Genomic DNA, 17,707 nt, shown 5'->3' on the forward strand with positions numbered 1-17,707 from the left:
AAGCCACATCAAGCATTACCAAGGGGGTAAACAAACATTTCTTCTTCCTTTGGGAAGTGGGTCTCTGGAGCAGTGATCCTGAGGGAGTCTCTGTAACTACGTCACTGAGATTAGTCTCTTGTTATCCATGGGCATTTGGAAAGGATGCTGTCTCATCCCCGGAATTTGGACAAGAGACTTGCAGCAAAGCCACAATCAAAGATCAAGTTCTTCAGCGCAGCAAGATAAATTAGAGGTTTCGCTCCTCAAAGTAGAGAAGCAGAAGCAGAGGGTCTGAGCTCTGGGTTGTCACTTGCTTTTCATCGGGGCCAGTTGAGTCTCCATGAGAGAGATGGATGAGAGCCAGTGGAGAACAGCACTGTGACTCCAAGCAGAGGAGGGTGAGTGCCTGCCTGCCCTGGTCTGTCCTCTAGCAGAGTGGGTAAAAGCTCAAAGCCCAGGAGCCAGACCACCTGAGTTCACCTCCTGCTGTAACTTAGTAGCATCAGGACTTGTGCAAGTCACTTAGGTCCAGTGTCCTCATCTGTGAAATGGGGATCCTCATAATGCCACACAACATTTAGAACAGTGCCAGTAAATGCTCCCACTCTTTTCTTCTCCATGTCAGCCCCTTAAATTCCATGGTGTGTGGCTTCTCTGTCTCAGTGACTCTTCTTTTTCCCTTACAGACTCTCCTAGAGGAGAATGGCTGCAGATAATGCCTCCTCTGTGACAGAGTTTATCCTCGCAGGCTTAACAGATGAGCCAGAACTCCAGATGCCCCTCTTCTTCCTGTTTCTAGGTTTCTACATGGTCACTGTGGTGGGGAACCTGGGCCTGATAACCCTGATTGGGCTGAATTCTCACCTTCATATTCCCATGTACTTTTTCCTCTTCAACTTGTCCTTCATAGATGTTAGTTACTCCACGACTCTGACCCCTAAAATGCTAATGGGTTTTGTCGCAAAGAGAAACATCATTTCCTATGCAGGGTGTATGACTCAGTTTTTTTTCTTCTGTTTCTTTGTGTTTTCTGAATCCTACATCCTGTCAGCGATGGCATATGACCGCTATGTCGCCATCTGTAAACCACTGCTATACACAGTTACCATGTCTCCTCAGGTGTGTTCACTCCTTTTGTTAGGTGTTTATGGGATGGGAGTGTTTGGAGCTGTTGCCCATATGGGAAACATAATGTTTATAACCTTTTGTGCTGACAACTTCGTCAATCACTATATGTGCGATATCATTCCCCTCCTTGAGCTCTCCTGCAACAGCTCTTACATAAATTTGCTGGTGGTCTTCATTGTTGTGACCATTGGCATTGGGGTACCCATTGTGACCATTTTTATCTCCTATGGTTTCATTCTTTCTAGTATTCTCCATATTAGTTCTACTGAGGGCAGATCCAAAGCCTTCAGTACCTGCAGTTCCCATATAATTGTGGTATCTCTTTTCTTTGGATCAGGAGCTTTTATGTACCTCAAGCCACCTTCTATTTTACCCCTTGACCAGGGGAAAGTGTCCTCCATATTCTATACTGCTGTGGTGCCCATGTTCAACCCATTAATCTATAGTCTGAGGAACAAGGATGTCAAAGTTGCCCTGAAGAAGACCTTAGTCAGAAAATTCTTCGTGTGAAAATGATTGAGAAAGGAGATCCAAAGCTTTGTTTGCCAGAGTGTTTCTTTTTCTCTTCAATGAGAGAAACAAATGCCAGTGCTTGTTCTCCTTTACTTAGAGGGAAAAATTTAACTTGTTCTGAAGTATAATTATTCCCTCTACTCCTTACTCTACCCTAACTATTCTAATCATTATTTCTTTTATGAAAATAGTTTCCACAGTCATAGATGGCTACTCTTGAATAAGCCTAAGAAATAATTTAATCTAGCCCTTCATGTGTTGCGTTACACACTGGGGACTCATAAATATTCGTAGGTTGCTCATGGCCACACATGTACCTCTTGCCAGACTCGAACCTAGGCCCTTGAATTCTAATCTACTTTGCTCTTCTGTCCTTTAGCCATGCTATCTTGATTCACCTTTTCCCTGGTGGATTTCATTTCAAAGGTTTTTCTTTTTCTTTTTGCATTTAAAAACGCACTTTGCATTTGACCTACTTACAGCAATGTCATGCAACTTTTCAAGAGATAACCTTTGGAACGTTATTTTTGCAACAATGTTGAAAGTTAAAAATGTGGTAATTTGATCTTGCAAAATGCTAAGTTTTAAGGTGTTTTGGTGGGAGCTAAATTTCCATATAGAATCAAGGATGGTATCCATTGAGGCAGTGTGCAGAGCTGTAAGGGTATAGGCTAAGTTATTAGACTTTCTAATGGAGAGTTATACAGATTTAAGGGAGTTAAAAATGTTGGATACAAGCTTCGCTCATTATTTACAGATTAATAAGGTAGAATTTGGAGACTTACTTTGTGTCTGAACGAAGTAACGGAGTAATAGATAGTTTTGGGCAGATGTGAGTCATTAGAGTAGTACCAACCAACTAGTCACCAGGAAGGCAGTTGCTATTGTATTTTAAGACACTGCAAATAGCTGTGATTTTTTAATGGTAAGGCAAAGAGATGGTGGTGTCAGGACAGGTCATACACTCACAGTATTAGGTAAATGGAGGCACAGCTTATATAAAGAACAATGAATATATTATTAGTGGTAACAGCTCTTTCAGAAGGAAGAGTATGTGCACTGTTTCCAAGATACATTTAAAAAAAATTTTTTTAACGTTTATTTATTTTTGAGACAGAGAGAGACAGAGCATAAACGGGGGAGGGTCAGAGAAAGAGGGAGACACAGAATTGGAAACAGGCTCCAGGCTCTGAGCTGTCAACACAGAGCCCAACGCAGGGCTTGAACTCACAGACCGCAAGATAATGACCTGAGCTGAAGTTGGACGCTTAACCGACTGAGCCACCCAGGCACCCCCCAAGATACTTTAACTTATTAACTTTTCTTAGGAAGTTCTCTTCTATTAGAAAAAAGGAAAGTTAGGATAAATGTTTAGTTTTGTTCTTTGGAATGGTTCGTTCAATGAGGATGTAAGAAAAGAAATGAAAGTGAAGGGAAGGACTGTGCTTTAGATAATACTGTGGAGGGAAAGATCACTGAATTGAGTACACTTCTAAGTTGAGGGTTTCGTAAGGTTGATGGAAAATCAGCACAATCTTGGTAAATAAAAAAAATAATCCCACCCCTTTTAAGTTGAAGTATAAGTTATGTACAGAAAAGTGCACAAGTCTTAAGTGTCAATGATTTTTCACATGTATAAGGCTATGTAACCATCATCTAGGCCAAGAGATAGATTTGCATCATTTCAGAATATTGCTCCCTGCCCCTTCCCAGTAAATATTACTCCCCATTCTTTTTCTGGAAATAGCTACTATTCTTACTTTTATCATTACAGATTCATTTTGCTCATTCTTGAGCTTCATATAAATATTCAATATTGTATTTGCTTGTTTTATGTCTGCATTCTTTCTCTCAATATAAAGTGTAGTGTGAGTTTCACCCATAACATTATATGTGTACATATTCTGTTCTTGGTTATTGCTGTTTAGCATTCCATTATATGAATACAGAACAATTTATTTATCAACAACCCCCGTAATGGACATTTGGCTTGTTTTCAGTTTCTGCATATTATCATTAATAAAGACACTGTAAAACTTCTTGAGCATACAGTTTCTTTGAAATATACTCATTTCTCTTGGGTCTATACCTAGATGTGGATTTACTGGGTCACAGAATAGATAAATATCTAAACTTCTTAAATACTACCAAGATGTCTTCCGAAGGGTGTAAACTGATTTGCATTCCCAACAGTTTCCAGGTAAGGATGCTCTTCATCCTTCTGAACATTCATTATTTTCTAATCCTTTTAATTTTAACTATTCTTTTAGATGTGTGGTGTGATAGCACTTAAGTCTTTTTCTTACATTTCCCTAATAAGTAATAATGTTGATTTGCAGGCTATCTATTTATTCATAATCTATTCATAATATCTTCACTAGCTATTTGGATATCAATCACCCTTTGCAAAGTGCCTGTTGAAGTGAACTGCCAGTTCAAGTCTTTTGCCCACTCAAAAATAGTGTCTTAAGTCTTTTTCTTCTTAATTTGAGTTTTAAGAAAGCATATTCTGGATATGAGTCCTTTTTCAGCCACATACACTGCAGTTACTTTTGCTCAGTATATGGTTTGCCCATCCAGATGGTCATTCCTAATGATGTCTTTTTGGTAATAGATGTTTCAATTTTAATGAAGCTCAATCTCTCAACTTTCTCCTTTAGTATTAGTGCTGTATCCTATTTAATATTTACCTATTATGAAGTTATAAATGTATTCTCATGTTTTCTTTTGAAAGCTTTATTGTTTTTCCTTTAATGTTTAGATTTTTGATAAATTTTAGATTGCTTATCATGTATGGTATTTTATTTTATTTTTTCATGAAGATATCCAATTGTTTTAGAATAACTTAAAGAAAAGGCCATATCTTTTCTTTAAATTGTACTGGCTGTATTTATACGGCTCTATTTGAAGACCATGTGATAATCTTATGTGACTAGTTGGACAGGAGTTGATTTGGAGCCTGTCAGCACAATGTTGAATAGAAATGGTAAGAACAAACATTCTTGACTTGCTTTGAGTGGATGTTATGGTTATTCTAGGAATTTGGTACCTTTTGTGCTGTTTTATTTTTTAAAATGTTTATTTATTTTTGACAGAGAGAGAGAGAGAGAGAGAGAGACAGAGCATGAGCGGGGGAGGGGCAGAGAGCGAGGGAGACACTGAATCCCAAGCAGGCTCCAGGCTCTGAGCTGTCACCACAGAGGCCGACACGGGGCTCGAACTCACAAACCGCAAGATCATGATGTGAGCCAAAGTCAGAACCTTAACCAACTGAGCCACCCAGGTGCCCCTCTTTTGTGCTGTTTTAAATGGGTTTTTAAATTTTATTTTGTTGTGTTAATTTTATTTGTTTGTTTGTTTATTTATTTATTTATAGCACACACGAGCAGGGGAGGGGCAGAGAGAGAGAGGGAGAGAGAAAATCCCAAGCATGCTTGGTGCTGTCAGTGTAGAGCCCAACTCATGAAACGTGAGATTATGACCTGAGCTGAAATCAAGAGTCGGATGCTTAACCAACTGAGCCACCCAGGCACCCCTAAAATTTAATTTTCAATTGTTTATTACTAGTATGTAGGAATACATTTTATCTTTATATGGAGTTGGCCCTTGGACTACATGGGTTTGAACTGCATGGGTCCATTATAAGTGGAGTTTTTACAGTATAGTACTGTAAATGTATTTTTTCTTCCTTATGATTTTCTTAATAATATTTTCATTTCTCTAGCTTACCTTATGGTAAGAATACAGTATATAAGACATATAACATACAAAATATGACTTAATTGATTGTTTATGCTATCAGTAAGGCTTCTAGTAGTAGGCTTAAGTGGTTAAGTTTTTGGGAAGTCAAAAGTTATACATGGGTTTTATTTATTTTATTTATTTATTATTTAAAAAATGTTTATTTATTATTTTTGTGAGAGAGTGCAAGTGGGGTAGGGGCAGAGAGAGAGGGGAACAGAGAATCCAAAGCAGGCTCCACACTGACAGCAGCCAGCCCAATGTGGGGCTCGAATTCACAAACCGCAACATCACGTTCCAAGCTAAAGTCAGAGGCTCAACCGACTGTGGCACCCAGGTGCCCCATACATGGATTTTAAACCATGTGGGGAGTTGATGACCCAACACCTGTTTTGTTCAAGGGTCAAATGCACTGATTTTGTATCCAGCCACCTTCCTAATCTTTTTTATTAAATATTTTAATGACTAACAGAGGAAATGGGAAACTTTTTTTTTTTTTTTGCATTTCTCTCTATATAATCATGCCACCTACAAATAAAGACAGGTTTGATTCTTCCTTAAGGATCTTTTGTTTTCCTCATTACACTAAGACCTCCAATACAACAATGAGTAGAAATGAGAATAACAAACATCTCTGCCTTGTTTCTGATCTTTGGGTAAAAGCATTCAGGCTTTTGGTACTGAATATGGTGTTTGCTGCAGTTTTATTTATTTATTTATTTTTTTATAGAAAACATGATCAGATTTAGAGTGGGTGATTAACATCAGTTGGAGATTATTGTGTCTTTTTCTAGAAAATACATAAATGATAAAAAATTTAAATAGCACAAAAAGTATATAGTAAAAATAAGCCTTTCTTGTACTTCAATTGCCCCATGCCTGTGTTCAGTCCCTAGATGTAACTATTCCCAGAAATAGAAAAAGGCATGTAAAAGCATACCTCTGTATCTATTTCTATGTATTTACTTATCTATTTATAGATCTAGGGTCTCCCTTTTTTGTTTTAAGATTTGGTAAAAGAGCATCTAAAGATGTATCTTCTAGTTGAGATGGAAGATAAAGAGGAGTGAGTAGAGGACATGCTGGGCAAGAAGAGAAATCAAGACATGTGAAAAGGTATGAGTAGGAAAGAAGAATGAGAAGGAAATACAGAAAATCCAGGGTAGCTTCAGCTCTGGTAACATTTCAGTTTCTCCCAATTTTCTGTCCCCATGATGGGGATTATTTAATAAAAGACCCAAGTCTTTGTTTCTTATTGCTGTGTTGGGGCAGCAGCACCTAATGCTTACGGTGCTTGAATGGCAAGCATTATCAATTCAACAAACATTCATATATTTGCTTATTTATTTCTTTTTAAGAAGTTTGATTAAATCAAAACCATACTGAGATACCACCTCATGCCAGTCAGAGTGGCTAAAAGGAACAAATCAGGAAACTATAGATGCTGGCGAGTATGTGGAGAAATGGGAACCCTCTTGCACTGTTGGTGGGAATGCAAACTGGTGCAGCCACTCTGGAAAACAGTGTGGAGGTTCCTCAAAAAATTAAAACTAGATCTACCCTGTGACCCAGCAATAGCACTGCTAGGAATTTGCCCAAGGGATACAGGAGTGCTGATGCATAGGGGCACTTGTATCTCAATGTTTATAGCAGCACTCTCAACAATAGCCAAATTATGGAAAGAGCCTACATGTCCATCAACTGATGAATGGATAAAGAAGTTGTGGTTTATATACACAATGGAATACTACATGGCAATGAGAAAGAATGAAATATGGCCCTTTGTAGCAACGTGGATGGACCTGGAGAGTGTTATGCTAAGTGAAATAAGTCATACAGAGAAAGAGAGATACCATATGTTTTCACTCCTATGTGGATCCTGAGAAACTTAACAGAAGACCATGGGGGAGGGGAAGGAAAAAAAAAGTTAGAGAGGGAGGGAGGCAAACCATAAGAGACTCTTAAAAACAGAATAAACTGAAGGTTGATGGGGGTGGGAGGGAGGGGTGGGTGGGTGATGGGCATTGAGGAGGGCACCTGTTGGGATGAGCACTGGGTGTTGTATGGAAACCAATTTGACAATAAATTTCATATTAAAAAATAATTAAAAAATTAAAAGTTTGATTAAAAAAATTAGCTGGAGTTAGTTTCAGCTTTAAGAGGTAAAGAGCCTGGAAGCCGTCACACTCATTCTCACATTAAGAAAAAAACTGAGAAAACTGAAAACAAACAGCTCTTCTTAGATCCAACAGAGAACTGAGGTCACAGAGCAAACTCTCTCCCTGAAAACTGGAGAGAGAGGTGAGAATACACAATCACAGCTTACTTGGAGTGGAAGCTGCTGGAGATTATATACATATATTGATAGTAACACTTAACTAGTAATTGATGGATCCCTGGAGGCTGAGTATGGACTGGCTTGAAATGTTAAAAACTCTTAAAGACTCAGTCTTAGGGGGACCTTTACATTTTTGTGAACTTTACCTCAGGGAGCACCATAAGGCTCTCATGGTGAAGGTTGGAGAAAGGAAGGGAAATACCCAACTCCCAGTCCTCCCATCCCAACAAATCTTTATAATAACAGGCACCGAGGGGCAACCGGGTAGCTCAGTCGGTTGAGCATCCGACTTCGGCTCAGGCCATGATCTCGCGGTTCCTGAGTTCAAGCCCCACGTTGGGCTCTGTGCTGACAGCTCAGAGCCTGGAGCCGGCTTCAGATTCTGTGTCTCCCTCTCTCTCTGTCCCTCTCCCATTTGCACTGTCTCTGTCTCTCAAAAATAAATGAACATTAAAAAAAATTATAATAACAGCCACTGAGTTGAAAGAATAGCAAGGTTCAAACTCTTAATTAAGAGTTTCTAGGAGAATCTAAAGACAAAAGGGGAGACAAAAATGACACTAGAGGAAATCGAAGACTCAGACACCTACAGCTAAACAGTTAACACAGCATAACTCCTAGCCAGATAAACATAAAACCTCACACTAAAGCCCAAGTACCTCAGTTCTTATTACCCAAAACATCCTGCCTAGTTTTCACCAAAAAATAACAAAACACCCTGAAAGCCAATGTAAAAAAAAGTCTGCAGAGACAATGGAAGCAACAAAACCAGACCCAGATACAGCAGAGATGTTGGAGTTCTCAGGTCAGGAACTTAACACCTTTATGGTCAATGTGCTATGAGTTCTAATGGAGATGGTGAACAGTAAGCACGAACAGTGGGTAATGTAAGCAGAGAGAGGGAAACTGTAAGAAAAAATCAAAAGCAAATGCAGGAAACCAAACACTGTGACAGAAATGAAAACTGCCTTTGATGGGCTCACCAGTGGACAAGGCATGGCAGAGGAAAGAAATCAGTGATCTTGACGATATATCCCAACAGAATTTTCCTAAACTGAAATGTAAAGAGAAAAAAGAGAACAAAAAATATGGAGTGGAGTGCCAAGAATCATAGGACAATTATAAAAGGTGTAGCATACACATAATGAGAATACCAAAAAAATAAAAATATAAAAAAAAGAAAGAGAAAGAAACAGAAGAAAAAAATTGAAATAATAATAGATGAAACTTTTCTAAATTTAATGATGGACACAGAACCTTAGTGAAACCTAGCAGGATAAATACCCAAAAATTGACACCTAGCCCTATCTTATTCAAACAGCAGAAAACTAGACAAGAAGAAAATCTTGAGAGAAGCCAGAGGAAAAAAAATACCTACATTACAACATAAAACCATAGACAAGAATTGCAACACACTTCAGAAACCAGTCAAGCAAGAAGAGAGTGGAGTGACAAACTTACAAAGTATTGAAAGAAAAAACTCTATAACCTAGAATTTTGTATCTAATGAAATTATCCTTCAAAAATGAGGGAGAGTTAGAGACTTTCTCAGACAAACAAAAAAGAAATTTGTTACCACTCAACCTGCCTTGCAAGAATGTTAAAGGAATTCTTCAGAGAGGGAACTTTGTCAGGAACTGACATCTGCATAAAAAAGGCACAGCGGGGCACTTGGCTGGCTCAGTTGGTTAAGCATCAGACTTTGGCTCAGGTCATGATTCATGGTTCATGACTTTGAGCCTAGAAAGGGGCTCTGTGCTACACAGAGCCCTCTTCAGATCTTCTGTCCCTTTCTTTTTTCTCCTCCCCAGCTCATTCTTTCTCCTTCTCTCTCTCTCTCTCTCTTTCCCCCTCTCTCAAAAATAAACATTAAAAAAAAAAAAAGAAACAGCATAGAGGAGGAACAAATAAATGTAAAATAAAACCATTAGTTTTTTAAATGTTTTATTTATTTTTGAGAGAGAGAGAGACAGAGAGAGACAGAGTACGAGCAGGGGAGGGGCAGAGAGAGGGAGACAAAGAATCTGAAATAGGCTCCAGGCTCTGAACTGTCAGCACAGAGCCCAATGCGAGGCTTGAATTCGTGAATGGTGAGATCATGACCTGAGCCGAAGTTGGACGCTTAACCGACTGAGCCACCCAGGTGCCCCCAAACCATTAATTTTTTAAATTCTTAATTGATCTAATAGATAAATGTTTGTTCAAATGATAGTAGCACCAATATATTGGGTAACCTGGGTAATTATAGCTTATGGATAGGTGAAGTGAATGATAGCAATGTTAGAAGGGATGGAAAGGACCAATTGGGAGACTCTGTGATAAGGCATCTCAGTACCCATCAAGTGCTATAGTGTTACTTGAAAGTAAACTTAGGGGCGCCTGGGTGGGCTCAGGTCACGATCTCACAGTTTGTGAGATTGAGCCCCATGTTGGGCTCTGCAATGATAGCACGGATCCTGCTTGGGATTCTCTCTCTCCCTCTCTCTCTGAAAGAAAAAAAAAAGAAAGTAAACTTAGATCAGTTATAAATGTATATTTCAAACTCCAGGACAATCACTAAAAAATTTTAAAAAAGCATATTTGATATTAAGAGAAGAGAAACAAATGGAATCATATAAATGGTCAATTAAAACTGGAGCACATAAACTTTAGGGGAAAAAAGGGGTGCCTGGGTGGCTCAGTTGGTTAGCGTCTGACTCTTGACTTCAGTTCAGGTCATGATCTCACCATCGTGGGATTAAGCCCTGTGTGGGACTCTGCACTGACAGTGCAGAGGCTGTTTGGGATTCTCTCTCCCTCTCTCTCTGCCCCTCTCCTGCTTGTTTGTTCTCTCTTTCCTTCAAAATAAATAATAAGTAAACTTAAAAAAAAAACTGGAGAAGGTGGAGTGGGAGATTAAAAAAGAAACAAAGAACAAGTGTAACAAGTTGAAAATGATTCAAATATAGATATTAATTCAACTGTATAGTCACTACAAATATAAATAGTCTAAATATGCCAATTAAAAGACAGACTGATAGAGTGGATAAAATGTAAAACTCAGTGATGTGTGACCTACAAAGCAATCCATATAAAATATAAAGATATAATGTAAATAATATAATTATTATAAAAATATAAAATATAAGCATATATTGTATATAAACATATATATGTAATATAAATTAAAAGTAAAAGGATTGAGAAAGATGTACCATGCTAACACTAATTAATAGATACTAGAGTATCTATATTAATTTCAGACAAATCAGAGTTTAGAACAAAGACACTTATCAGGGATAAAGAAGGAATTACAGGGGCGCCTGGGTGGCGCAGTCGGTTAAGCGTTCGACTTCAGCCAGGTCACGATCTCGCGGTCCGTGAGTTCGAGCCCCGCGTCAGGCTCTGGGCTGATGGCTCGGAGCCTGGAGCCTGTTTCCGATTCTATGTCTCCCTCTCTCTCTGCCCCTCCCCTGTTCATGCTCTGTCTCTCTCTGTCCCCAAAATAAATAAAAAACGTTGAAAAAAAAATTTAATAAAAGAAGGAATTACATAATGATAAAGGGATCAAACCTCCAGAAGACATGCTAATTCTTAAGTTCACATGCTAGAAAACAGAGCACCAAAATACATGAAGCAAAAAACTGATAGAACTGAAGGGAGAAATGGATGAATCCACTCTTATAGCTGAAGATTTCAACACCCCTATGTCAGTAACTGACAGATCCAGCGGCCTGAAAATCAGTAAGGACATAGTGAAACTGAACAACATCATCAATCAAATTGATATAATTGGCATCAAGGCATGAAAAGCCATGGGAGAACCTTTAACGCGTATTGCTTAGCGAAAGGAGCCATTCTGAACAGACTATATACAGAATGATTCCAACTGGAAATCCTTCTGGAAGAGGAGAAGCTATACAAACAATAAAAAGATCAATGGTTGCCATGGGGGAGGGGGAGATGGATGAATAAGTGGAGGACAGAGTATTTTTAGGGCAGTGAAACTATTCTGATGATACTGTGATCTTGGGTACACAACATTATGCATTTATCAAAGCACATAGAACTGTACAACACAAAGAGTGAAAACGAATGCAAACTACAGATTTTAGTTGATAATAGTGTTATCAGTATTGCTCATATATTGTAATGAATATACCTCACTAATGCAAGACATTAATAACAGAGGAAACTGTGAGTGAGGAAGAAGGGGCACATGGGATTTCTCTGTATTATCTGCTCAATTTTCTGTAAACCTAAAACTGTTCTAAGAAAATAAAGCCTATCACGGGGCACCTGGGTGGCTCAGCTGGTTTAGTGTCCATCTCTTGATTATAGCTCAGGTCATGATCTCTCTGTTAGTGAGTTTGAACTCTGCTTTGGCTCTGCAGTAACAGCATGGAGCCTGCTTGGGATTCTTTGTCTCCCTCTCTCGCTGCCCCTCTCCCGCTCATGCACGCACACTCTCTCTCAAAATAAATAAATAAACTTGAATCATTTTCTTTTAGTAGGATTATATTCTATAATCCATGTTACAAAATGTCACAAAATGTTTTCTTGTTTAATGTGCTATGAGTTTTCCCTGTTTCTCCCTATTCTGTAAATTATAGTTTTGCTGCATATTATTTCATCATAATGGCTGTATCACACTTTGTAAAGCTTTTGTCTTCTTGTTTCAGATCATCTAGTGTTTTATCAGAATAAATAATACTGCGACTATCACCTCAGTGTAAAAATCTTTGGCTGAATTTATGACAATTTCCTCAGAATAGATTCTCCACAGGGATGGTACCAAATGGCATGATGTGAATTTATTCCAATTTATACTCCTAACAGCAGATAAATATCTTGATGGAATGTCTACACTTTGTCAGACACACTGTACTACAAAGGGTTTAGCTCCGGAGAAGCAATCGTCTCGATTATTTAAAGGCAATTTACCTTATTCATTTCTCTTTGCATGTCTTACTCCAATGACAGGGAAGAGCCATTGCACATCTTTTTCCTCTGCTTTTGCCTCTGGATACATAAATTGTGTGCACTAAGCTCGGTCTCATTAATTTTACCACAGTTTTGGCATCCTTGAAATTGGAGGAAGAGAGAAATATGGGTTTTTGTGAAGCAGGTAAGACATTCTGTTGTTTAAGATAAATTCTTTAGAGATGCGGGACTTAAATCCCCATATCTTCCTGTTCCCATTAAGATTAGGTGCCTCCATTATGTTCCTCCACAGAACCCTTCACTTAACCTGCTAGAATATTTACCCCACCATATAGCAATTGCCTATTTCTGTGGGGCTCATCCTGACACAAGAATATGAATTCATTGAGGGCAGTGTCTATGGTGTCCAGTTATCTCAAAACTGCTTAGGAGAGTAACTGGAGTACCCTTGATGCTTAATAACTACTTAGTGGAGGAAAGAATGAAGACTCCGGGAGTTTGAGAAGATGATTTTTTAAAAGGCTGTGTCTGATTTCCAGGCCCATGATTTTATTTTTTTTTTTTAAGTTTTTTTTTTTAACGTTTATTTATTTTTGAGACTGAGAGAGACAGAGCATGAACGGGGGAGGGTCAGAGAGAGAGGGAGACACAGAATCTGAAACAGGCTCCAGGCTCTGAGCCATCAGCACAGAGCCTGAAGTAGGGCTTGAACTCACGAACCGCGAGATCATGACCTGAGCCGAAGTCCGACGCTGAACCGACTGAGCCACCCCGGCACCCCTCCAGGCCCATGATTTTAGACACATTTGAAGAGAACAGACAGAGCTTCAAAACAGAAGTGAATGGTGAATTTTCCCCGCAGGAGTTATGCTCTGTTCTGGCTGCTTCATCTCGGGCACAGGCTGGAGGGCTTAGCCTCTCTGTCTCTGGATGAGAAGTGTCCCTTCCCTACCGTGACTCGGGCCCGAGTGGCATGTACAGAGCACACCGTCCACAATGAGCCTTGTTAGGGTGGCATTTTGGGAAAGGTGGAGATTCTACTTCAATGTTTCCGTCCACTCTCCCCACCGCAATCTTTCAGTTTATCACACGTGCCTCGGAGTTTGTCTTCGTTAATCCTAAGGGAGCTGGAGTATTTGTGCCTTCACACTAACCGGTCATTCACTCCGGGCTGCCTTCAAAGGAATGCACATTCCCAGGCACTTCTGTACTTCCGTGCGGACAAACCAGTCTCCAGCATCCTGAGGCAAGCTCGCTGGGAAAGCGAAGCAGGGACAGGTGTTGGGATGTTACGACAGGCTTACTTGAAGCTGGTGTGCGTAAACATTTGACAAAGGGATCTGAGGGGGATGCATGAAGCACTCTGCCAGTGTGTGGTACCCTTCCCAACTGACAGCCATGTTTTTATGTCACTGCTGTGACATTAGTGAAAAACAACAACAGAACATAATACATCTGAATTGTCCATTTCTTGGGAGCATTTCCTCTGTCTGCTCTACTTCTCTAGGTCTCTAGGTTCTGCATGTTGGGGGAGGTTTTGTTTTGTCCATTGGAATCAATTACTCCCCTTGCAATGGAAGGCAATGGGCCTGTTTTCTGTTAATGGTAGGTATCGTGGTTTCTGCTAACTTTGCTTTTCCCAGACAGAGCTGGAAACACTTGATTGCTTCTCATTTATCCTGGCCCCATTCCAATTCTGACAAAAACTGGCAGTTTTCAATGGACCTCACCCTCCTGGAGCACTTAGATGTCTTCTTGCTGCTCTCAGCTTTCCTGACACTCACGCCTGGATATTGGGAAGCTTACATTTTATCCTTTTATTCTCTCTATTCTTTTGGGCCTCATTTGTAGGTTGCGTTCATAACTAGGCTGATTACCCTGGAAGGGAACAAATGAATCTAAACAGAGCGCAATTCTTTGTGGGAAGCAAGAGGAGGGTCTGTTATCCCATTACCAAGATGGTGGCGGAAGGGGTTTATGAGCAGAAACAGAGGTTTAAGAAAGGGCGCCACAGCCTGCCTGCTCTCTTTCTCCCCACCCCCTTCCTCAGATTTCCCATCTGGCTAACTTCCAGTATAGCCAGCAGGGTTCTTAGGTGCAAAGAACTGTATCTGACTGTGGCTAACTTCAGGGAGTTTATTGGAAAGAACCAGGTTTGGGAACCCAGTGGGGTTAGGAGAAGGCAGCCAGCTGGAAACTCGGCCACATCACCCTACTGTCTGGTTGAAACCATGGTGGGAGCTACTGATATCTTTTCCACGGACAACTGAGCACTGCTGGTGGCACCCCTTAATATTGCCACCTTCCAGAGCAGGGAGCTGGCAGGTTATCATCTCTGACTTTAGCATTATGAACTCTAAATTGCTTCAGGAGCATAGACCTGAGCAGGAGCATCTGAATGCCTGAGGTTGGGTTGACAGCACTATTGGGAAGTGTTAACGGTAGGTATCCTGGTGTCTCCCATAGTGTGGAGATTCCGCTAAGACTTACATAAGAGAAGACCCCACCAAATAGGACAGCTAGTTACACACCTTGCTCAAGTTTCTGCCCAAATTTCACTTCCTTATTGAAGAGATTCAGTCTGATTTATCCTGTTATCACAAGCTTTCGTTTCTTTGAAACTTTTTGGCTTGGGATTTTCAGGCATCACATGCAATGTGGATTCCAGCCCCAAATACATCCAAGTGTGGGCTTGCAGTTAGGATTTCCCAGAGGAGTGTTACTGCTTCATCCACAGCCAATGCTAAGAAGAGCCTGGGACACTTTTTTTCTACTTCACTCACTGGGAAGGAAGGCTGCCTGGGCCCAGGCTTTGTCTCCAGTCCCTCGCATATGAACGCTTGGTCTCGAAGATTCCCCAGGATACATATAGGCTCCACCCTTCACCTGCTTTGTATGATTCTTGCTTTCCTGTCTCTTCTGTCCACCCAGGAACCTCTTTACTTTCCTGGCAGCTCAGTCATGCACCAAAATTATGCATTTTTCTTTAACCCAGCATGCTCAACTGGAAGGAGTTTTTCTAAATCTCCAACTGCTATATGGCCCCAAATGGCTGCCCCATACATAATTTTAGATTTTATAAATGAATGAATAAATGAGTGATACGACAGTAAGTGAATGAATGAAAGTTGTATTTTATACTGTAGTGACTTGGCTATTGCTTTACATTTGCTGAATCTCAGAAGGGAGTGAAGAAAGCAGTGGGTAAGAGTCTTCCTGCTGAAAGGGGAGAGAATTTTCCTAAAAGTCAGCCATAGAACATTCAACATCGAAACTGGAAGGAGATTCTCTGGGTAGAGAGTACTTATCGGACCACGTGCCATAGGTTCTTCACTGGGGACTCCTCCTTATCTTGCCCTTGTGTCTTCTGCCTGATGCTGACATCACATAGGTGCTGCCCAATGGGATGCAGGCCTCATAGGGTTGCTACTCCCTATGCTCCCGTGCTCAACACGGGAAAAATGACTGCATGTGGCGAGGCCACAGACTTTCAAATAATACTTCCAAAATGACTTCCCTGCTATTTTCTTTTTTAAAGGCTGGGGAGCACCTGGGCTATATGTATATAGATGTACATATATGTAAACATTCATTGACACTTAAGATTTGTGCCCTTTCTTGTTTCTACATTAAATCTCAATAAAAAAGACACACACATGCACACACATGCACACACACACACACAGTTTTATGGGGCCAGAAAATAAAGGCTAGATAAAACAAAACACAGAACACTTGTGGAGGATGTGTCTTATGGATGCCATTACTCATCTTTAGTACATGCCCCACAGGGGTTACTCTCCTCCCTGTACCTGGGGAAGAAGCCCTCGCTCATCCTCAGCATTGAGGGTCTCACTTGGACATGTGTATGTCTCAAAGTCCAGATAAAGCGGGAGACCGACTTCTCCCTCCTCAGTCTATGTAGGGTCTCAGTGTCAACTTTTGTTTGTGGTTCTACCTCTCCCTTGGGAGACTGACACTGCCAATGCCTTTAACTTGCAGAAGAAATCCTATTACCTAGCAGAGTTCATGTTGTTCTCACAGCAAATGAAGGAGTTTGAGTTTGAACCAGCTCTGACTGGCCATAAATCCCATATACTTTGCACGGAATGACATTGCTGTACAGTTTTAATTTCTCTGAGAATAAGAGAATTAATTCCTGCCTGGAGCCCACCCAATTTGTAACCACAATGTTGTAATCAGAGTTTCCAATATAAAGTTCTGGATATATGGCAGCACAGCGCATTAGTATTTTTGGGAGAAGGTAGACATGAGTTTGCACCTCTTCTCTGTCTTTTACTAACCATGTGAATTTGAGCTAATTATTTCACTTTGTTAAACCCAGCTTAGTTACCTGTAAAAAGAAATAAACATCATTTGGCTGCCATTAAGAATAATGGACACAATTTCTGGAAAGCACTTTGCATAATGCCAGAAACTTCCTCTTTTCCCCTAGCTTTCTTCCTTTCTGAAGGAAATATGAAGTTTCACGTTCTACTTACAATTTATTGAAATTTCCTTTTGAAAATCGATATGATGGGTAAGGACCAAAAAAGAATCTGTTTCCTGACTTAACAGTGAGAGGTGGGTTCTGCTACCCCATTTAACAGATGAAGTAAATGAGGCTTAGAGACTTCAACTTGCTACTTACAGCTAATATGCCAGAAAAATTGTTGAGACATTATTGTATGTTATTTTCCTTATCTTCTCTCTCCCCTAACAGGTACAATTTCACAATTTTCCTGCCCTTCTCCAGCCTGGCTGAAATCTTAAGGCTTGCTGTTTGAAGAGTTTGAACCACAGGGCCCCTGGACTCTAGACACTAGGCAAGGGGACCAACCAAACTGAAAAGACAGGGGTTAGGTGAAATTCTTGGAGTCAGTCACCAAACTCTCTGAATGTTGGCAGCATCATTATTAAGGCACTTTCCTTCCACCTCTTAAATTAGAAGACCACGGTCTCCTTTCTGGTGAAACTGCCCAGCCTATGAGGAAAGACCCGTAGATACTGAAGTTGGGGTTCTTACATGAACCACCAAAGAGTGAAGTCTTCTAATTTCCAAGTGTGGCCCAAGCCTGTTGA

At 40.2% G+C, this 17,707-nt stretch overlaps 1 protein-coding gene across 1 annotated transcript; it reads left to right on the forward strand.

Annotated features, from left to right (window-relative positions):
* The first annotated feature begins 684 nt into the window (after positions 1-684).
* Positions 685-1,620, forward strand: LOC112865173 (olfactory receptor 8B12-like). The gene has a single exon (XM_086676374.1). It carries the CDS (start codon positions 685-687, stop codon positions 1,618-1,620), a length of 936 nt encoding a protein of 311 aa, XP_086532500.1.
* Positions 1,621-17,707: the final 16,087 nt, after the last annotated feature.

The sequence above is a fragment of the Puma concolor genome, chromosome D1, assembly GCF_028749965.1.
Source record: "Puma concolor isolate L17-30 chromosome D1, mPumCon1.1.hap2, whole genome shotgun sequence".
NCBI lineage: Eukaryota > Metazoa > Chordata > Mammalia > Carnivora > Felidae > Puma > Puma concolor.

Coding starts and splice junctions, on each gene's coding strand:
- LOC112865173 (XM_086676374.1), top strand. CDS start 685: ATGGCTGCAGATAATGCCTCCTCTGTGACAGAGTTTATCCTCGCAGGC.